The sequence below is a fragment of the Anabrus simplex genome, chromosome 8 (assembly GCF_040414725.1).
Source record: "Anabrus simplex isolate iqAnaSimp1 chromosome 8, ASM4041472v1, whole genome shotgun sequence".
NCBI lineage: Eukaryota > Metazoa > Arthropoda > Insecta > Orthoptera > Tettigoniidae > Anabrus > Anabrus simplex.
In genome coordinates this window covers 193,902,993-193,927,050 of record NC_090272.1, presented here as the reverse complement: position 1 = coordinate 193,927,050, position 24,058 = coordinate 193,902,993, and the positions used below count along the sequence as shown (strand labels likewise).

The 24,058-nt window shown below is 39.2% G+C and overlaps 1 protein-coding gene across 3 annotated transcripts in view; it reads right to left on the bottom strand.

The window, feature by feature from the left end:
• LOC136878954 (ketosamine-3-kinase) overlaps window positions 1–24,058 on the bottom strand; it is a 116,189-nt gene that overhangs the window by 26,699 nt on the left and 65,432 nt on the right. The window contains exons 4-6 of one of the 3 annotated variants that reach the window (XM_067152592.2): window positions 21,907–21,960; window positions 11,180–11,321; window positions 2,670–2,844 (exon numbers count right to left, since the gene is read on the bottom strand). In XM_067152592.2, the coding sequence (XP_067008693.2) occupies window positions 2,670–2,844; window positions 11,180–11,321; window positions 21,907–21,960 (371 nt within the window). The remainder of the gene's footprint in view (window positions 1–2,669; window positions 2,845–11,179; window positions 11,322–21,906; window positions 21,961–24,058) is intronic. The other 2 variants (XM_068228886.1, XM_068228887.1) reach the window with 2 other exon arrangements.

Genomic DNA, 24,058 nt, shown 5'->3' with positions numbered 1-24,058 from the left:
ACTTCCAAATACCGTATTTACTCGTGTATTAGACCCCCTCGCGTATTAGACCCCCCCCTGGCTTTTCGAGACGAAGAAAATGAAAAAAATAAATCTCGCCTATAAGACCCCCAACGTAATTCGTCAGAGAACGATGACGATTCCGCTTCGAAGCGGATACAAGTCTTATTGCAGCACTGATGACATTGCACAAATTTGTGAATAGTTTCGTCCGTACGACCTACGCAATGAAAAACGCGTCAAATCCATGCGTTACATCTGTGTTTCGTAGTTAAGAAATGTCCACCTCTTTAGCGTAGGTCTACTGCAGCTCTGATGACGTCGCACAGATAGGTGAATAGGCCTAGCTTCGTGTCCGACCCGCACATTGCGAGCATGCATCAGTCATGCTATATGTCTGTGTTTTGTAGTTAATAATGTCCGCCAGCGTAATAGTTAGCACAAGAAGTTCCTGTTTTCCGGGGTCTGACTTCGATTCCCGGTACTGTACTGCCAGAGATTCACGAATGGGAGGAAGGTTGATATGCGGTAAAAGCGGTACATGTAACTCCCCTCCACTGGGGGTGTGTCTAAAAAGAGCTGTACCACCTCGGGATGAGGAAACGAGTTTACTTTAGTTGAGAAATATTCGCGGTTGTTGCTATTTATACAGCAGGCGAGATCATTAACAAAGTGGTCGTTTAACATCTCATAACTCGGGCCAATATAGGTAAATATTTGGAGAGAAGTAAGTTTAAAACGTGATAAAAGCTATTCAACTAAAACGATTGTTTTATTCGCCAACGTACCTAACAAATAATAATAATTTTATGTCCCCACGTACTTTAAACGATTTTCGGAGACGCCAAACAAAACATGCCCGGGTATACGTTAATAAAAAAAGAGACAACGAACATACAAAATTAAACATTATGATAATAAAACGCATTACCGCCACACCTGTAGATATCCATAAATACGGCATATTTTCCTGTTATTTTTTTTTCATCGAACTTTTGGCACTATCAGGGCGATAATATACGATACCTAACCTAAACAATGTGGTCTGTCTTATCTCATGGACAGCTGTTTACGCAAATGCTGATGTGATAAATGTAGAGAACAAGCATGAAATATACTTAAAAATAAGGGTCTGTGTTTCAACAGCCGCAGTTATCAAAAGAATGTTTCCAGTTACTATGTATTACATTCGGAAGTACAACTCATAACATACGCTAGTTATCAGCTGATGGTTTGGCATGCCTTCTACAGCACGACTTTATTCGGAAGGAGTGGCTTCTGCTGCATATACACCAACTGCGAATATCAGAGACCATCTGGGAATAGATTTACACTGTTTAGACTCTATAGTCGGGAACGAAATTATTTTTGAAAGGTTCAAAAAGACGGGACCTCGTATGCTCTTGATTGCAGTGCATGGCTCAAAGAGAATGAACAATGAAGCATGGCTGACGCGACTGACGAGAGATAGCAGTGAAGATGACGTTACTTAGAATGCCGACACGCCGGTAGCAAGGCAGGGAAGTTGGCGGCGCAAGGCGATAATTCAAATGAAAGCAGTGATCAAGTTTACTGTGTGGTAGGCCTTCTGCTGAACTGACAGAGACAAATGACTGGCCATCAAGTTCTTTTGCATCAATATTTAATTATATGATAACACGATACCCTTATCCCTTTCTTCTATGGGATCGAGTATGAAGTGAGACGAATCTTCGTAGCGAGTTTTTACGGCCGTATGCCCTTCCTGACGTCAACCTCACCAGAGAAATTAATGAGATTTAACGAATGACGTGATATGAGTAACTAAAACGGACTTTTATATGTACCGTAGGCCTAAAAGTCGTGTTCACCATTTTTTGTCTTTTTATGTTTAGAAATACTGCCTTCCGATGAAAATAGCCAGTATAACTTAAATACATTTAAAGTTTGTTAAATAATAGTATAGAATGTTTACACGTACAATTTATAGCTCTTTATAACCTAGAAGTCATGTGTTCGCTGCACAAAATTTTGACGTTATCGCATATTGGACCCCCCTTCATTATTTTTGGCTGTAAAAGTGGGGAAAAAAGGGGTCTAATACGCGAGTAAATACGGTAAATACAAACTGAATAGGTTGATACCCTGAGGTCTCACAACCTGAATCCATATCAACTTTCCACAAGAACACAATGCTATTTTACTAGAACAGTCACTACAAGGGATTCCCAGCTGATGATGAAGCCAGCTACATTTATAGCACAAGCTGGATAAACATTATCCAACAACTCCCTTGACTATATGAGCAAGCTTTTTACTTTGAGTTTCTGGTCTTTCACCATCTGTTTTCATCTTTATCATTGTAGGTTCCTTCTTGTCCTATACTTCCCATATCAAGATTGAAGATGTTACAATAGCCTATGAATGAGTGTTGAAGCCTGCCCCTCTGAAAACCGTAAACGTAGTTAGTGGGACGTAAAAACAAACAACATTAACATTGAAGCCTACCCTTTCCATTACACAAACATGAAGTGAGTAAGTTTTTGGTTCAATGCACTAAGTGTAGTAACATCTACATTTCCTTCAAGGGCACTACATGACTGAAGTTGGCTTTAATAATAAAATTGTCTGTGTTTGCAAGGCAATTATTTTTCACTTTAAGAAAAGGTATACAAATGCTGAATACTCACCAGTGATTCAAATAATGAAATAACTGATACAGCTTGTGCCTAGCATCAAATCCTGGGGCCTTGGGAATTAACTTATGGTAACTTCCATAAAATGAACTGTTGAAGCCACCAAACATGCCAGCAATAGCCAACTCATATTCATGATGACCGTAGAAAGAAGCTGGATCAAAAATTACTGTAAGACACAAGTATTACAAAACTGGATTAATACAATTAAACAACAGTAGAATATAAGCAAATATCAAGTTGGATGAGAAAAAAATAAAAATTGAAATAAAGAGCAACTTATGTGGACAAGGAGATACAAATATCAGATTATGACAAAAACTTCATTACCAGCTTCAACGACATCATCAAATTTTAACTTTATTCATATTCCATGCGCAATTGTATTCCGCATATGTTATTTATCATAACATAATAAAAATCTTCCGGGCTATTATGCCGTGGTCCACTCCTCCCATTTCGTCCAGACGTTTCGACTACTGCTGTGGTAGTCATCTTCTGTGGCGTCGTGAATATACTCTCTCCTGTATCCCGCTGGCAATAGTCGAAACGTCTGGACGAAATGAGAGGAATGGACCACGGCATAATAGACCGGAAGATTTTTATTATGTTGACACCGGCCGTGAAAGCTTTCATACTTGAATTTATCATAACGTTGATTGAATTCAATTCTTTTCAGCATCAAGAATAGTTACCTAAAAACTTTTTAACGACTTTCAAGTGCCCCATGTATAATATGCACAGACAAGTTTTAACATTACTGTAACCATTTCTCACAGACAATTTTAATCTTTTTAATTGATCAGTTTAATCCACGCATGATTCCTGTTATGTGCTTGTACATTGTTTTTGGACTTTTTAATCCCTTGTATAATTTGTGCCATTGGCTGATGATGACCCAGATCTGGAGTCAAAACTAGTACCATGGATAAACAACTTGTAATGTAACTCGCATTACAGAACACTGTGTACTGAAAAGGTGGAACCGATAGAATATAATTTTTAAAGTAATACAGACCAATCAATATGAAATTTATATCCCATAAGGAAACTATGTGGGAAAAAAAATTATTATTATTGAGTTACGTTTTTCAATAAATAAATTTAAATAAAAAGTGAAATCCCACTTATATTTGATCTCCCCACATAAAAGACACTCTTAATAATAATTTAATAAATGAGCAGTTCAGTTTAAATCCTATTACTCACCACACAATAACTCCTTCGCATCAAGGAATACAACACAGGGATACCAACAAAAACCGGGTACCACTGCAATCTTCCTAGATTAAAGCCAAACCCTCGACAGAGTCCACTATCTAAAACTCAGCTACAAATTAATTCACTTTAAACTCCACCCAACTTATATTGAAATAATAAAAAAACACTAAATAAATTGAAAATTCTTTATCAACTCAACCCAGAAAAACATACACTCAGGTGTACCAACAAAGCAGTATTATCAGACCAATTCTCTTCCTCCAACACATTAATGGTATCTCTTGTGCCAAAAACACCCTATCAGCCATCTACGCCGACACAGCCATCATGGCCAAGAGCAGAAACCCCAACATAGCAACAAAATACTAACAAAACCACCTGAATGAGCTCGAAACCTGGCTCACTAAGTGAAAAATTCAAGTGAACACACATACAACCAACGCTGTACACTTCAAATGCAGATTTAAACAACCACACCACCAACTCACTCTACATAACCAAAACACTGAATGGGTTACCCCCCCCCCCCCCCCCCACACACACACACACACGTGCGCGCGCGTTAGAAAACCTAGTCTTACTATCACTGATCGTTGATTGTGCAGGTTTAATTGATAGACTGTTCATACCTGGTACATACTTTTGAAGCCATTTCCAGACTGCAGGGTCGTCTACCTTCTCCAGTGGGATGTTGGCTTTTGAGTAGCATCGCTGTTGTTTCGTGAATTAATTCTATTTTTTCACTATTAGCTTTCTTTTGCATATGTAATGAGAGTTCTATATTGTTGTCTGTCGTTTCACTATTGGAGTGCTAAATTTAGGTTCTGAAGGTTCCTTATTTTTTAAAACAATGTTTTGACGCAGTATCTTTTCTCTCCCAATTGATACGAACATTACAAAATTTACACATTCAAATATTGCTTTCCGAAGTGTATAAACCTTCCCTTGCAAACTGTTTAGCTCTGCTGTGCACCGTAACACTTGTCGAGCGACCCATCTTCGCTACTGTCTGTGATCACTTTCTTAATTTTACCTGACCACGAAGCCAAAATACACCAGTCAATGGTGCTGCTTGTAGAAGTCATTAGGGATTCCAGGATTGCACAATGCCGTGAAGAGACAATCTGGGATGGGATTACCAGCCACCACAAGAACAACATTCCAAACATTTTGTTTGGCAAGAAGCCTGGAGCCAACCCCTTTTCTTTGATGCCATGTCTTAAAAGAGATTTTGCAGAACATTAATGATAATATATTTCTTTCCTGTTGATGAATCTTTGTTCGCTTTTCCTCTTCTTTTCGTATATAATCTTGGAACAAAATGTCAAGATTGCTATTCACCACAGATTTCGCTGTAATATCGTACTTATTGCAAAATAATTGAATTTAGCTTTAAAATGGCCTTATCGCTTTAATTCGCGAACACAATATCCATATTTTCTTAACCAGAAACACATGATTCGTAAAGATATCGTAAAATCACTTCAAAATATTTTTTGTCGCGTTTATTGCTAATGCGAAAAAATCATGCCTCTACCTATGCCATACCAGCCATAGGCTTTTAACCTCGCTCTACCATACAAGAAATACAACGTATACAGAACTGGGTACTATACCTGGCCGTTAAAGATAACTCCATACCCATCGTTCCACTCTATGACATGACAAAAATATCCTACATAGCAGATGATACACTCACACTCACAATAAACTTCTACAAGTCCCAACGCCATAACCCATTAATACGAAATCTAGGACAATATGAAACAGATCAACTAGATAAAATACACCAACGTCCGAAGTACATATTTCTCATTAAAGACATACAGTGGAACCTCGATTCTCAGTTTTTGGAGGGACCCTGGGGAAAAAACCTACAACACGGGAAAACGGAAAATCCAGGAACGAATGAACTATCAAGAATTTGGCTCTCACAGAAATGAAATATGTATTATTATAATCTTACAAACACTCCTGAACCAAACCAAACTACAGTCCCAATGGACTTCCGCCTATCTGAGCGACTGCTGCTCATCCCGAAAGCCTGCAGATTACGAAGTGACACATGGTCAAATCCTCTTGGCCATTATTCCCGGCTCTCTAGACTGAGGTCGCCATCTCACCATTCGATAGTTCCTCAATTAAAGGTATTCGTAGAATGCGTGAACCTGGAACCGCCCTTATATGCAGGTAAAAATGCATGATCTGACCGGGAATCAAACCCGGGCCCTCCGGGTGAGAGGCAGGCAAGTTCGACCACGGGGCCGGCTTCAAACATTAATTACTGGTACACGACTCAAAAATCTCGAAACTCTACATTTAGTTTTAGCGGGAAAACTTCGTCAGCTTCCTGTGAAAACTTATTTCAGTTCAGCAACTTTGATCAGCCAAACTCTTCGAAAAACCTAATACCGGCAAAGAAAAGCCAAACAACAATCGACCACAGGTACTTTTTAATTCTCTAATCTAATAAAATAAAGCACATTAGACACAAAAGCGCCCAACATGATGGCGAAATCCCTTTTTTTTTGTTTTGTAAATCTTCCATTTTAATTTGGTCACCGGTGTACAGTTCGTAGTCAGCTGATGGGAATCTTGTACCGCGTAAATTAGGCCTACATTAACTTTTAAAGGTTATGATGAACTCACCCTAGAATCTGGTTTCGAATGTAAATACAGTAGAACCTCGATTCTCTGTTTTTGGTGGGACCACGGAAAAAAACATACAACACGGGAAAACGAAAAATCCGGGAACGAATGAACCATCAACAATTTGGCTAAACATCACAAAAATGAAATATGTATACTTATAATCTTACAAAAACCCCAAAGGGCCTTCCACCTACCACGCGACCGCCCTCGGTCCTGCAGATTACGAGGTGATGCAGGGTCAGTGTAACGAATTCTCTCAGCTGTTATTCCTGTCTCTCTAGACCGGGGTCGCCATCTCGCCATTAAATAGCTCCTCACTTAAAGGTAATTGTAGAATGAGTGAACCTGGAACCAGCCCTCATATCCAGGTAAAAATGCCTGACTTGGCCGGTAATCGAACCCAGGCCGTCCGGGTGAGAGGCAGCCAAGTAAGACCGCAGGTCCGGCTTCAAACATTAATTACCTGTACGTGACTTAAAAATCTCGAAACTTTACATTCAGTTTTACAGGGGAAACTTCGTCAGTTTCCTCTGAAAACTTCTTTCAGTTCAGCAACTTTGATTAGACAAACTCTTTGAAAAATCTAATAGCCTACCTGTAACGCCAAGCCAAACAACAATCAACCACAAGTAGTTTTTAATTCTCTAATCTAATAAAATAAATCACATTAGATACAAAAGCGCCCAACATGATGGCAAAATCCTTTTTTTCTTTATCTTCCATTGTAACTTGGTCACCGGTATACTGTTCATAGTCAGTTTATGGAAATCTTGTACCGCATAAATTAGGCTTACATCAACTTTTTAAAGTTATGTTGAACTTGAGAATATGGTTTCGAATGTGAGTATCGATCCTCAAGTTCTGGAATGCATTATATTCAATTCTGCCCATCACTAATCACAAATAAATTGGAAAGAGAAAAAATATCATTAACACTTCTGAAATTACGATTATTCACAACCATGAGCTCAGCTGGAAAGCAAGCTCGCAGTACAAGTCAGTATGAGTGCAAAATTATACAACGTTTTTAAATGTAAATTGTGCAAATAAAAGGGCTGCGGTTTTATAACATTTTAACACAAATACATGAAATTCCCAGTCTCATATTAGGACCAAAACATTAATAGGCAATCCCAAAACCTCCCATGGTATGTAAGGTGTAACATCTGTTCTGGTCTCGATAACATAATCGTATACGATAATATTAAAATACTAATAATAATGTTATTTGTTTTATGTCCCACCAACTACTTTTAGGGTCTTCGGAGACAATATTAAAATACTAAATTTGTCTTACGTAAGAAGGAGCAGTTTCGATTCCTGTTTGAAAACCCAGTGACTATTCAGTGCCCTGAGGGAAGTGCCGAAAACCTGTTCGGTGGTACACTCGAATTAAAAAAAAAAAAAAAAAAAAAAACGTCTAACCCTGGACATAATGTAGATGTTTTGCAAGTACGAACATTTGATGAAACTCGTTCCGTCTTCATGTAGAGCTGTCGAAATGCGCTCTGTCTTCTTCCAATTGTGGGCACTCTCTGCTTTAGGATTTCCGAGGATTCTCTAAGCAAAACCACCCAAAAGCAATGCTAAGATGGTTCCTTATGCAAGTTCATCGCCGATAGCTTTTCCAGTATAGTACCGGTACTCTCTCAAATTAGCGCAATAGCTGGACATTAACACTGATATCCGTAAGGATACCGTAGCCGTCCTTTCGTGAGATACCGTTTCTTAAAAAACGATTGAGGATTTAGCGTTGATGGAATTGAAATTTCTGGACAATTGATCCGGAAAATCTTTTCTTCGAGGGACGGATAATGCGGGTTTTTTACAAAGTGATATAATTAGGATGCTTGCGGGACCACTTAATTTGAACGAATAATACGTTAAAACGTAGTTTCCGGGAACATATAATCGAGGTTCTACTGTATCGATTCTTGAAAGTTCTCGAATGCATTATATCCAATTCTGCCCATCACTAATCACAATCAAATTGGAAAGAGAAAAATTATCATAAAAACTTCAGAAATTACGGTTATTCATGACCTTGAGCTCAGCTGGAAAGCACGCTCGCTCTACAAGTCAGTACGAGTGCGAAATGCTGCAAACTTTTTAAATGTAACGTGCGCAAATAAAACGATTGCGGTTTTTATAACATTTTAACACAAAAACATGAAATTCCCGGTCTTATATTAGGACCAAACAAATAATAGGCTATCCCAAAACCTCCCATGGCTTTATGGATGTAAGATGCAATATCTATTCTCGTCTTGACAACATAATCATATACGATATTAAAATACTAAATTTGTGTTAAGAAGGAGCTGTTTCAAATCCTGCCTGAAAGCCTAGTGACTATACAATGCCCTGAGGGAAGCGCCGAAAACCTGTTCGGCAATATCATCGAAAAAATTAAAATAACGACATCTTAACCTGGAAATAATGTAGACATTTCGCAAATACGAACATTTGACGAAACTCATTCAGTCTTCAAGTAGAGCTGTCGAAATGCGCTCTGTCTCCTTCCAATTGTTGTGGCCACTCTCTGCGTTATGATTTCTGAAGATTCTCTAAACAATACCACCTGAATGCGATGCTAAGATGGTCCCTTGTGCAAGTTTACCGCCGATTGCTTTTCCAGTACAGTACTTCCTCTAATTATCGCAATGACGGGACGTTAACACCAAGATCCGTAAGTATGCCGTAGCCATCCTTTCATGAGATAAAGTTCCTTGAAAAACGCGTGATCGAGGATCTAGCGTTGATGGGACTGAAATTTCTGGACAGTTGATCCAGGAAATCATTTCTTCGAGGAACGGATAATGCAGGATTTTTACAACATGATTTACTTAGGATGCTCGCGGGACCACGTAATTGGAACGAATAATACGGGATTGATGAGTTAGGTGCCACTCTGATTCATATCCAGATCACAATTAAAATAAAAATCTTTAACAACATATATTTTATTGCAGTACTAGTTTCGGCGCACTATTAAGGCACCATCATCAGCTGCGTAGTAAGTAGAGAAACTTGAAGATATAACAATACAAAACAACATACTGATATACTTAACTCCTTAATGTCTATCTAACGGTAAGTTTAAAACTCTAAGTTACATGCAAGATAACCCTTGTGAGTCGAAATTGTAAAATCTCATCTCTAAGTGATGAGTTGTCCTCAAGATTCTGTGATGGCTAATATTTTTTACATTCGTAAAAATCAAGTTCAACAACATTCCTAAAATCGTGAAATTAAAGCTGAATCAAGTCCTAAAGTGTTAAAATATTCATTTCATGGCCATGTGTTGGATAATACAAGTTTTTATCCAACACATGGCCACTAATGGCCACTAATGCATCTGTGAAATGAACATTTTAACATTTCAGGACTTGATTCAGCTTTAATTTCACGATTTTAGGAATGTTGTTGAACTTGATTTTTACGAATGTAGAAAATAATAGCCATCACAGAATCTTGAGGACAACTCATCACTTAGAGATGAGATTTTACAATTTCGACTCACAAGGGTTATCTTGCTTGTAACTTAGAGTTTTAAACTTACCATTAGATAGACATTAAGGAGTTAAGTATATCAGTATGTTGTTTTGTATTGTTATATCTTCAAGTTTCTCTACTTACTACGCAGCTGATGATGGTGCCTTAATAGAGCGCCAAAACTAGTACTGCAATAAAATATATGTTGTAAAATGCCATCTAACAACAGTGTATTTGTATTGAACAAGGTGGAACCTTAAAGATTTTTATTTTAATTGTGATCTCAGTTCAATACGGGCAAATAAGATGAAGTTCCTCACGTTTAATCATATCCAGATCACAAACAACTGCATGACTGCAATATGATACAATGCCATTACAAACAAATACGATCTCTCCCTCCTCAGACAAACCCTCTCCCCCAGAACAGTCACACCCATCCCTGAAAGATAAGAGCCGTTTATACATCTTCTGCACCCGAAACCAAAATTTAATATGATAAGAGCAGTTTACTGCACCCAAAACCAAAATTTAATTTGAACTAAATTACTTTTGTTTTGCTATTTGTTTTACGTCACATCGACACAGATAGGTCTTACGGCGAAGGTGGGATAGGAAAGGCCTGGAATGGGAAACCAGGAAAACCATCTTCAGGGCTGCCGACAGTGGGGTTCGAATCCACTATCTCCCGGATGAAAGCTCACAGCTGTGCGCCCCTAACCGCATGGCCAACTCGCCCGGTAAACTCAATTATCAATATCAAAAGTCCCTCTCATTGAAACTGCATTCAAAACTGTCAGCCCTCACTGGTCATGTGCACTCGAGCAGTTGCATACTATTACCCAACTCCTACAACCTTAGAACAGTTTTGACACATTTATTATTATCACTATTCTATTATTGTTATATTTACTAAAAATTATCAGTTTTTACTCATTTTTTGCAAACTGTCTGGAAGCACACTGGTACTGGAACCCCAATTAACCCCCACCTTGGGGGCAGGGGGTTCAAATTGAATTATAGGGGAAGATACGCAAGTCTGTAAGGTAAGTTCTAGGATTACTTTGTTATTCACTTCCTCTCAACCAATGACAAGTAATTCAAATTAGCCAGAAGACAAGAAGAACTGATCTTACCAGGCTCATTAATAGTTTCAGCAACATTTCCACCCCATAGATCTCCATGAAGCAGGGAAGGATATATCTCTATGCCATCAAAAAATGTTGGGATCTTCAGCTGTAGTTCAGACCAGAGCTCTTTAGCTTCCCTGTCTCCATACTGGGGAAAAAAAAAAAAAAAAAAGAAGTGAATCTTCCTTTTCCACTTGTTAATATTACAGGTACAATAAATTACACAATGACTCTATTCTACTTACGAGGGAATTAACACAAATTGTGACTGCAAGTAGGTTGTGGTTGCAGTGAAAGATGTATAGATTACATACACACAAATAATTTATACCTTATACCTTGTAAGTTAAAAACAGCCTGATGTTTTATTCACAAGCAACCATGTCTAATATCACATCCACAGGCATAACCAGGACTTTTCACTAGGGTGTGCTCAAGCTTAATCAACCAGGATTACAAAAGTTACGTGGCTTACAATGGGAGGTGTTAATCAAAATCAATCAAGCTCTTGAATTTGTCAATCACAATGTTGAAATAAATTAAATTTACAACATCTCTCTGTACACTCAGTAAAATGAATGCCTCCAATCTCTCTTGTATTTGGGCAACTCGCAACTTCCTGCTCACAATATTAAGTTTTGGGAGCACATTTTCACAGGAACAAATGCTGACTGGGATTGAAGAGAAATGTTACTACAGCTTTATAAAAGGTACTGTAAATGTTGTGCTGCTCTTTTTCACCAAGCTGCTATTAAATATTCAACTTCATTTTTAACATTGAGCATGAGTAGATCCTCTACATGAATATTAGTTGATGTCTACAAATTTCTAAGTTTCTAACATGTTCAACTTATCCCATTTGGATGTGTGTACAAAATGGTGAGAGAATTTTGTATCCCATTCGGATGTCTGTACAAAATGCTGAGAGAATGTTGTATATTTGATACTTTGTGTCATGTAGATATACAGTAACCACTGATTTTTCATGCTACTGTACCCAACGTGCTCCCAGGTATACTTGAAATCTGATGTCAAATCCTCTTCCAGTTTGTCCAATGTAAAATCATTCTTGAGGGCTCTGGCTTACTGGTATGATACCTTTCCACTAAGGGGTATGATGTGATACAGCATGTCTTGCTTTTGGTGTTCACTTTCTTGTATTGGTTTTACTTTTATTTTCGTCCTGATGTTTCTAAGCATGTTATCTAACCATATGTGGATTGTATCCATTTTTTGTGGCCATTTGCTTTATGAATTGAATTTCTTTAGTACTACATTCTTCAGATAAGGATAGTTTTAATGAATGCTCTCTGAACCATAGCTCCAAGTGTTGCCATTTGTTTTTCTATAAATGCTGAATTTGTGTGTGTCATTTGTGATTGTGAAGTTAACTGATCTGCTGGTTTCATGTTCTACTGTGAAGCTGATGTTGCAGTGCAAGTTACTGAATAAGAGGCATAATTCATCGAGCTGTTCTTTCTTCCTACTGAAGAGGATTATGGTGTCGTCCACATATCTGTGATGACATACGATCTTATTTATAAGTGGATGTCCTGAAGTAAATAATTTGTTCACTAAGTCATTGATGAAAATTACTGCCAGGTACCCTGACGCTAGATCCCACAGCTAAACCAATTACTGTAATTTCTACCACCAGTTAAGTTTTTTTTTTTGCATGTCAACAAATGCCTAGAATTCATGCAGGTCCCATCTGAGCATGTTACTTTCCCTTGGATATTTTACATTTCTCAAATCAAGTAGGTAATCCTGGTGAGGAACCTATACAGTGAAACCATACTCTATATGGGGTCTTACAACATCTTATATGACAGTTGGAGGCTGCCTACAAATGTAAGATGCGCCTGGAGGAAATCTTACACTTTTAGAGGAGATTGAGTTGGATGTGGATTTCAACAGTGACAGTAGTAATATTGAAGATATTAGTGAAGTATTAGGGAATGATGATAATGTTGATAGAGGTAATGATTTGCTGCCAGAGAGAGAAAGAAATGACACTGACCTAGGCCAGCTCACATGGTCGGACGACGAGTTTATGCTGAAGGCGCATGCATTTCAAGTGCCAACCTAGCTATTTCAAATAATAATTTGACCCCTGCATGCCCTGAAATGGATTATTTCAAGATATTTGTGAATGAAGAGATGTCAGTGAGGGTAGCGGATGAAGCAAACAGATTTTATGAACAGACAGTCGATGCCAAGTTCATGGCAAGCTCTGCTCTACTTTTAACAATATTCTGCTGTTAATCTTGTGTATGGTTTGGTATTGTGCGTAAATATGGTAAGCACAGCCCAAAATACAAATTAAAACTTTTAAGCATATTCCTAATGGACTAAATTTTCGCCACCTCATGTGGAATCAAACCCTAAATCCCAAACATGAACCGTCTCCAACACTGTAGGAATAAACTAGTGAGTTAAAATATCATCTAAAATATTACGAGGTGTGTTTTTTAAGTAAGGTCCGTTTGAAAATAAGTACACAACGAAAGGTTATTTCAAAAAAGTAAATTTATTTTCAGAAAGTACATAGTTCACTCCATTTTTCGACATAGTTGCCAAGTTTGTTCAAACACTTATCATACCTCGTAACCAATTTTAAAATATCCTCTTCATAGAAACTTGCCACCTGCTCCGATAACCAAGAGTTCACTGCCGTTTTCACATCGTCGTCATCATTGTAATGGTTGCCACTGAGGTGATGTTTGAGGTAGAGGAACAGATGGTAATCGCTCGGCCCAAGATCAGGACTGTAGGGTGGGTAGTCTAAAACTTCCCAGCCAAAACTGTCCAATAAATCGCAGGTCTGACCTGCAGTGTGAGGTCCTGCATTGTCATGGAGAAGGACAATTCCCTTTGTCAGCATGACGCGTCTTTTGTTTTGAATCGCTCTGCGTAGCTTTCTCAGGGATTGGCAGTATGCTTCTGCATTGATAGTGGTTCCTCGTTGCATGAAGTCGACCAACAAAACACCATGCCTATCCCAAAACACCGACGCCATGATTTTGCGCTGGGACAGAGTATGTTTGGCCTTCACCTTTACAGGCAAGTGTGTGTCCCCCTATTCCATGCTCTGTTGCTTCGATTCGGGCGTGATATGTGAAAGCCATGTTTCGTCTCCGGTTACGATCTGACTCAAGAAGCCGCCACCTTCTTCGTCATAACGAGTCAAAAACTTCATCGCACACTCAAATCTTTGCTTTTTGTGGTCCTCTGTTAGGAGTTTCAGGACCCAACGGGAGCACTGTTTCCTGAACTTTAGGGGTTCAGAAACAATGTTGTAAAGCACTGATCTCGACACGACAGGAAATTCGTTTGAGAGACCTGTTATTGTGAAGCGCCTGTTCTCATGAATCTTCACTTCAACTGAAGCCACCAAATCGTCTGTAATCAACGAAGGGCGACTGGAGCGGTCCTCATAAGACAGTGTCATGGCCATCTTTGAATTGTCGTACCCACTTACACACTTTGCTTTCACTCATAACAATATCACCGTACACTACGCAAATATGTCGAATTTCTGCAGCAGACAGGATCCTTGCTGACAAAAACCGTATCACTAACCGAACCTCACATGCGGCAGGCGAGTTGATAGTCTTAAACATTTTGAAAGCACAGAACAGAACTGTACAGGTTAGCTACAGAATTGAAACTGAGCACAGTTGTTCCCAAGGCATGCCGGTACATGACGCACGCGCTCGTTGCGATATGAGCGCGAACTACTAGTGTCTACAACAAAACGGATCTTACTTAAAAAACACGCTTCGTATTCTGTAGTTATAGTTTGTATTTTATGTTCAAATTGGAAATAAAATTTGATGAGGTTTTTGGCTGAAATAATCCAGCACTAAGGTCGCACCAGCCTGTCTGAGAATTCAGCAGCTAAAAAGGTTAATGTAATTACCCCAATCAAGATCTTTCCTTATATTAACTCCTGGGTACTTACAGTGCTTTCCATGAGGTTCCTTTACCCCATCAACACAGTAATTAAAACTGGGAGGAATTTTCCTCAAGGTGAAACTTATAACCTGACTTTTCACCCCGTGTACCATCAAACCATTGTTTGTTATCCATCTCACAACATTTTTGAGTTTTTTTTCTTTCTTTACAGTGACTCACAATCATGTCGTGTTGTTGTTTGAGTCATCAGTCCATAGACTGGTTTGATACAGCTCTCCACGCCACCCTATCCTGTGCTAACCTTTCCATTTCTACGGAACTACTGCATCCTACATCTGCTCTAATCTGCTTGTCATATCCATACCTTAGTCTACTTCTACCGTTCTTAACACCTACACTTCCTTCAAAAACCAATTGAACAAGTCCCGGGTGTCTTAAGATGTGTCCTACCATTCTATCTCTTCTTCTCGTCAAATTTAGCTAAATCGATCTCCTCTCACCAATTCGATTCAGTATCTCTTCATTCGTGATTCAATCTATCCATCTCACCTTCAGCATTCTTCTGTAACACCACATTTCAAAAGCTTCTATTCTCTTTCTTTCTGAGCTAGTTATCGTCTATGTTTCACTTCCATACAATGCCATGCTCCACATGAAAGTCTTCAAAAACATCTTTGTAATTAGTATATCAATGTTTGAAGTGAACAAATTTCTTTTCTTAAGAAAGCTCTTCCTTGCTTGTGCTAGTCTGCATTTTATGTTGCCTTACTTCCGACATCGTTAGTTATTTTACTACCCAAGTAACAATATTCATCTATTTCCTTGAAGACTTCATTTTCTAATCTGATATTTCCTGCATCACCTGCCTTCATTTGACTGCACTCCATTACTTTTGTTTTGGACTTATTTATTTTCATTTTGAACTCCTTACCCAAGACTTTGTCCATACCATTCAGCAGCTTCTCGAGATCTTCTGCAGTCTCAGATAAAATAACAATATCATCAACAAATCTCAAGGTTTTGATTTCCTTTCCTTGGATTGTGATTCCCTTTCCAAATTCCTCTTTGGCTTCCTTTACTGCTTGTCCTATGTAAACAGTGAAAAGGAAGGGGGAGGGGGTCCAAACTGCAGCCTTGATCAGCCGTAAAGTCAGGATTGCTTCACTTGTTCCTACATTTCTTCTGAAGCCAAACTGATCTCCTCCCAACTCAGCTTCAACTTGCTTTTCCATTTTTCTCTAAACCATGTCATATGTCATACATATTTTATTAATCTATCATTGTGTTGTTTGAGCCATCAGTCCATAGACTGGTTTGATGCAGCTCTCCATGCCACCCTATCCTGTGCTAACCTTTTCATTTCTACGTAACTATTGCATCCTACATCCGCTCTAATCTGCTTGTCATATTCATACCTTGGTCTACCCCTACCGTTCTTACCACCTACAATTCCTTCAAAAACCAACTGAACAAGTCTTGGGTGTCTTAAGATGTGTCCTATCGTTCTATCTCTTCTTCTCGTCAAATTTAGCCAAATTGATCTCCTCTCACCAATTCGATTCAGTATCTCTTTATTCATGATTCGATCTATCCATCTCACCTTCAGCATTCTTCTGTAACACCACATTTCGAAAGCTTCTATTCTCTTTCTTTCTGAGCTAGTTATCGTCCATGTTTCATTTCCATACAATGCCACGCTCCACACGAAAGTCTTCAAAAACATCTTTCTAATTCCGATATCAATGTTTGAAGTGAGCAAATTTCTTTTCTTAAGAAAGCTCTTCCTTGCTTGTGCTAGTCTGCATTTTATGTCCTCCTTACTTCTGCCATCGTTAGTTATTTTACTACCCAAGTAACAATATTCATCTACTTCCTTTAAGACATCCATTCCTAATCTAATATTTCCTACATCACATGCCTTCGTTCGACTGCACTCCATTACTTTTGTTTGGAATTATTTTTTTTCATCTTGTACTCCTTACCCAAGACTTCATCCATACCATTCAGCAACTTATCGAGATCTTCTGCAGTCTCAGATAAAATAACAATATCATCGGCAAATCTCAAGGTTTTGATTTCCTCTCCTTGGAATGTGATTCCCTTTCCAAATTTCTCATGATTTCCTTTACTGCCTGTTCTATGTAAACACTGAAAAGGAGAGGGGACAAACTGCAGCCTTGCCTCACTCCTTTCTGGATTGCTGCTTCTTTTTCAAAGCCCTCGATTCTTATCACTGCAGACTGATTTTTATACAGATTGTAGATAATTCTCCGTTCTCGGTATCTGATGCCTATCATCTTCAGAATCATAAATAGCTTGGTCCAATCAACATTATCGAATGCCTTTTCTAGATCTATGAATGCCATGTACGTGGGCTTGTCCTTCTTGATTCGATCCTCTATGATCAGACGTAAAGTCAGGATTGCTTCACATGTTCCTACATTTCTTCTGAAGCCAAATTAATCTTCTCCCAACTCAGCTTCAACTTGTTTTTCCATTCTTCTGTAAATAATACGTGTTAAAATTTTGCAGGCATGAGATACTAAACTAATGGTGCGGTAGTTTTCACACCTGTCAGCACCGGCTTTCTTGGGAATAGGTATAACAACATTCTTCTGAAAATCGGATGGGACTTCTCCTGTCTCATACATCTTGCACACTAAATGAAATAACCTTGCCATGCTGGTTTCCCGTAAGGCAGTCAGTAATTCAGAGGGAATGTCATCAATTCCAGGTGCCTTGTTCCTATTGAGGTCACTCACAGCTCTGTCAAACTCTGACCTCAAAATTGGGTCTCCCATTTCATCAGCATCAACAGCCTCTTCATGTTCCAGAACCAAATTATCTACATCTTTACCTTCATACAACTGTTGGATATGCTCCTGCCATCTTTCTGCTTTGTCTTCTTTCCCTAGAAGTGGCTTTCCATCTGAGCTCTTAATATTCATACACCTAGATTTCCTTTCTCCAAAGGTTTCCTTGATTTTCCTGTATGCAGCATCTACCTTTCCTACAACCATACAACCTTCGACATCCTTGCACTTCTCCTTCAGCCATTCTTCCTCAGCTACCTTGCACTTTCTATCCACTTCATTCTTTAATCGCCTGTATTCTTTTCTGCCCTCTTCATTTCTAGCATTCTTGTATTTTCGTCGTTTATCAATCAGGTCTAGTATCTCCTGAGTTATCCACTGATTCTTAGTTGATCTCTTCTTCCTTCCTAACATTTCTTCAGCAGCCCTACTGACTTCATTTTTCATGGCTCTCCACTTTTCCTCTATAGTGTTTCCTTCAGCCTTTTCATTTAGTCCTTGTGCAACATGTTCCTTGAAACAATCCCTCACACTCTTTTCTTTCAACTTGTCTAGATCCCATCTCCTTGCATTCTTTCCTTTCTTCAATTTCTTCAACTTCAGATGGCATTTCATGACCAACAAGTTGTGGTCAGAGTCCACGTCTGCTCCTGGGAAAGTTTTGCAATCCAACACCTGGTTTCGGAATCTCTGCCTAATCATAATGAAGTCTATTTGATACCTTCCAGTGTCTCCAGGTCTCGTCCACGTATACAGCCGTCGTTTGTGGTGTTTGAACCAAGTATTGGCAAGGACTAAATTATGATCAGTGCAGAATTCAACCAGCTGACTTCCTCTTTCGTTCCTTTGTCCCAATCCAAATTCTCCTACTGTACTACCTTCTCTTCCTTGGCCTACCACTGCATTCCAGTCTCCCATCACAATTAGATTCTCATCACCTTTTACATATTGTATTAAATCTTTTATCTCCTCATATATTCTTTCGATTTCTTCATCATCCGCTGAACTAGTAGGCATATAGACCTGCACTATTGTGGTGGGCATTGGTTTGGTGTCTATCTTGACGACTATAATTCTTTCACTATGCTGGTCGTAGTAGCTTACCCGCTGCCCTATTTTCTTATTCATTATTAAACCAACTCCTGCATTTCCCCTGTTTGATTTTGTGTTGATAATTCGGTAGTCACCTGACCAAAAATCTTGTTCTTCCTGCCAACGTACTTCACTTATACCAACTACATCTAACTTTAGCCTATCCATCTCCCTTTTCAGATTCTCTAACCTACCACAACGATTCAGACTTCTAACATTCCACGCTCCGACTCGCTGAATGTCAGTATCCATCTTCCTGATGTTCGCCCCCTCTCATGTAGTCCCCACCCGGAGATCCGATTGGGGGACTAGTATACTTCCGGAATATTTTACCCGGGAGGAAGCCATCATCAGTACATCATTCATACAGAGAGAGCTGCATGTCCTCGGGAGGTAGTTACGGCTGTAGTTTCCCATTGCTTTCAGCCGTGTAGCAGTATCAACACAGCTAAGCCATGCTGAGTATTATTACAAGGCCGTATCAGTCAATCATCTAGACTGCTGCCCTTGCAACTACCAAAAGGCTGCTACCCCCCTTTCGATGAACCATTCGTTAGTCTGGTCTCTCAACAGATACCCATCCGATATGGTTGCACCTGCGGCTTGGCTATCTGCATCATTGGGACACGCAATCCTCCCCGCCGCGGCAAGGTAACATACTTTGTATTTAAGGTCACATGGTTCGCAGAGGAGGTAATCTATCATACGTCTTCATAAAGAAAATTTATATTCAAAACAAGTATCAATCAGCTTTCAAATATTAAAAAATACCCCAATCAATTAAAAAAGATTTCCTCAAAAATACCAAGGAGTGAAAAATTTCTCAGGTGCAATGTTAACTACATTCAGTATGTCCAATTGGTTAAAAATATGAATTTAAAAATACCTGAGGACTACAAAATTTAAGAGATTTTGCACAACTGAAAAACATATGAGAAATCAATGCGTCAATATCACAAAATTTAAAGAGATACAAATATCCAAGGAAAGTGTCTTTAACTCATATTAGTAGAAATATTAACCACAACCGGGGGACTGGAGTGAGAAATTGATGCTGATGATGATTAGAAATATTGAAACCTCCACAAAAAAATTATAAATCTTTATGGTGCATTTTAACTATAATGCTATAATGCATTTCTTCCAGAAAAAAATTCTGCAACTAAACAATTTAGACAAATTTGACTATTGTTTTGGGGATCGATTCATAAGTCATAGTAACAGTGTTACATTGTCCGATAACACTGCATTACAGGAAATCCACAAAGTTCATTGGAAGGCCAAGGCAACACACGTCTTAATGCTAGAATCAAATGAGGCTGCGGTACAGGAGTCAATCGAAAGATGGTACATGGAACACAAATGTGCATTAAAAACACATCCCAAATAGTCTTGCAATGTTGTCAATCATGGGGACAGCGTTAAATACCACCGGGGTGCGGCCAGTATCCAGTATTCGGGAGATAGTGGGTTCGAACCCCACTGTCGGCAGCCCTGAAGATGGTTTTCCATGGTTTCCCATTTTCACACCAGGCAAATGCCGGGGCTGTACCTTAATTAAGGCCTAGGCCGCTTCCTTCCCACTCCTAGCTCGTTCCTGTCCCGTCGTCGCCATAAGACTTATCTGTGTCGGTGCGATGTAAAACAACTTGTAAAAAAAAATACTACCAGCAGTGTTGGGTGCGTCAATATGTACCACCTGTCGCTGATATGCCGTACGATGCCCCCTCTGCCATCAGCAACCAGCATCCCACACAATGGCTTTTTCGGTTTCGGAATGAGATCAAAGTTGCATGAACTGATGTCCGGAGAATAGGGAGGGTGTTTTAAGACTTCCCATCTGCAGTGTTGAGCAAGGTCCCTGATGGTCTGAAGTGTTATCAAGGAGAAGTATGGCACCGTCTAGCATGCTAAACATTTCCACTAAACTGTACGAGGCAGATGGACCTGCAGAAATGTGCAGTAGTACTGGGCACCGACGGTGTGGATGATCCTCATGAACACATTGGCTGTCACACGCCATAATGAGCACTGACCTTCGTGGATGATGGATTCTGTTGCACCGTGGCAATGCCACATGATGCCATTCAGCTGACTGACACTTCAGTTCTGGTTCGTACACTCACGTCCAGGTATTATCAATTGATCAATTGCAATAATGGGATTGTGCATGACGTCGCCTTCACACTGAAATTGCTCTAGGTATGGGCGGACTTGGGATATCTACTGTGTACCCAGTCCTCAGCTACCACACATCCACATAGGAAGGATACTATAGTTCAATACAGCAGTGACTTATCATCCTCAGTTTCTCTAGATCTGCACGATACTGATGGACATTTCTGTCATGGAAAACTATAATTTTCATGTTTGACAGCTGTTTCATTATATTTACACCCCAAGTTGGTATGTAAGAGGTTGTCCACAACAGGGGTTTCTGCGTTCAGAAGGCTTCGGGGAAGCTCTCCTGCGATCAGAAGTGGACGCCTTGCAGGGAGCAATTCTCTCTCTGACGTCATGCTGTAACAGCCAATGACTGCAAGTTAGTCACTGTGGGTAACCTGATTTTTAGAACCTTGATTTACACCCATCTTGGAGTATGCTTGGACGCATATCGACGGCATCAGGAGCTGGTACCTAGCCACCCGTGCCCACAAATGCAATCGGACGATACAACATCATTGCCATGGATTATGAAACAATGGATTTTCAGCTTCCACCACCTTTCCCAATATTAAAACAGGCTCTATTTCTGTACTGAAGGGCTCACAGAACACCCCAGAAATAGTTTTTGGACAATAGACATGATAATTATGGAGCAATGTTAAATTTAAATGCTCTTTATTAAATAGGCAATCTCCAACATGAAGAATATAATGAAATGGTTAATCTCTCGATCAGTTTACTCACATCTTTTTCAATCATTCTAAGCTGAGCATCAAGTTTCTGCTGGGCAAAAAAACTCTGCAAACAAAAGAGGTAAAACATATTTAATCATTAAATCCATGGACATTTCATACTTCCAGTTAAATTACCTAAAATCTCTACAGAGTTGTAGCTCTCATTGTTCCCTTCTTTCAGCATTTACCAACAATGTATTTTAGACTGTTGATGGTTAACGACAGAACAAACTGATTCCTGTTTCATACAACACACAAACTTTTGATCATTTGACATGAATTTCTATCACTATTTCTCTCAACGTGGCTCACTAAAACCCATACTCTTGTTCTTTGTGGGAGGTTAGCCACTGGGCGGATGGACTTGAAGCAAGTTATCCTAATGCTAGAGCAAAAATTATTCCTCCTTTTCTGGTTCTTGCTGATCATTAATTTTATTCAAAACCTTCATTACAACATTTTTCCAACAGAAGATATCATTAGAAAATATTGCACACATGAACAAGCAGGGCACAGTTCCCTTGGGCCCTGCAATTCAAAGGAGCATCACTGAACAAAATTATAAATCCACGTTACTCTATATAATTTTATTTCATATACTGTGAATTAATTAGCACTATCCTTCATGCACTTATAATCTACTTATTATTCAGTACTGTTACATATTATGTAGCTGTTACATTACTACTGTCTTCCGTATGTCCAACCCATCGTCCATGTTGTGGGAGATGGGCAATGTTATGAAGTAGGGGATATCCTGTGGAGGTGATGTACAGTGGGGATCTTGTGTGCTCCATGGCTGTTAAGGAAGCTGTGAAGGCCCCACACGCACCCTGAAAAGTGATGGCTCATGGGGCTCGCAGGTTAAATAAAGAGGGGGAACCACTTTCTTCTGGTGAAGAGGGATCTTCAAAGGCTAAGGGAGACAACCCTTATAGAAAACAGCCGGCTTGGAGGCTTCAGGTGGTAGCACCACCACCACAAAGATAAGGTTGCTGTGGGCTAATAACCGAACAATCTTGAGAGAAAAAAAAAAGCACTATTAAAGAAAGTGAACTGAAACACAACCAGACAGATAAGATGACAATTTTTGGCATGAAACAGAAAATTAGAATCGTTTTTTGGAATGGCAGAACCTTAAGAGAGAGGAGCAGATGTGAAGGATGGATCATAAAAAGCATAACAGAAAGCGCATGAAGCATTTGAGCTATGGTGCTGGAGAAGGGTGTTGCATATACCTTGGAGAGAAAAGAAGACAAACAAGAGGGTCATTCAGAACATCAATCCAGGTGTACCTCTTGAGGCATTCATTACAAGGTTGCAGCTCTTTTATTTTGGGCATACTATGAGGCAGTCTGAATCCTTGGAAAGGCAATCATGCTGGGAATGGTGGATGGGACTCGAATGCGAGGCCAGCCGGCATTGAGGCGGACAGATATTATCTACATCGACTTGATGGCATCTAGTCAAGTCAAATTGCAAACTGAAGGCAAAAGGAAAGGACTCCAGATAAAATTAAGAAATCGCTTTGCAACTCATGTTGTTGAACTGTAACCTGGGGCCTATTCCACGAACGAACTTTGCAACTTTTCAACTTTGCACTTTTCACTTTTCAATTCTTGCAAAGCGCAAAGTCTTTCTGTTCCACCATGATCTAGGTTGTACTTTTCAATTTTTTCGCAAAGTGAAAAGTCTTTGTGAATGAGTGATCCGATCGAATTTATTCCATGAACAAACTGTATAGGCCTATTACTCTATGATTTTAATGCTTTACTTTTTGTGGCGAACTTGATGGTATAATTGTGGTACTGTTTAAGTTTTTATCATGGGAAAGAAAGGTATTGCAAGAAGCTGGCTGTGCTGGAAGTTGTCAAGGAGAAACGTGACATCCTTTTTGACAAATTTTAAGATAACCTCTCAAATGATGACACACATCAATGTTACATAAAATCAGCTTCATGGTCCGTATCGCACTTCAATAGATTCACAATTAAGTATTTATTTATTTTCCATCTAGTCGATACAATGATTGCTTAAGGCAACTTTTAATGGTCAAAAGTGGTACATGTTTCGTATATTATCAACATCTTCAGCCACATAACACTGTTTAGATGAAAAATATATAAAATTGACAAAGTAATGCTTTAGATGAAGATGTTGAT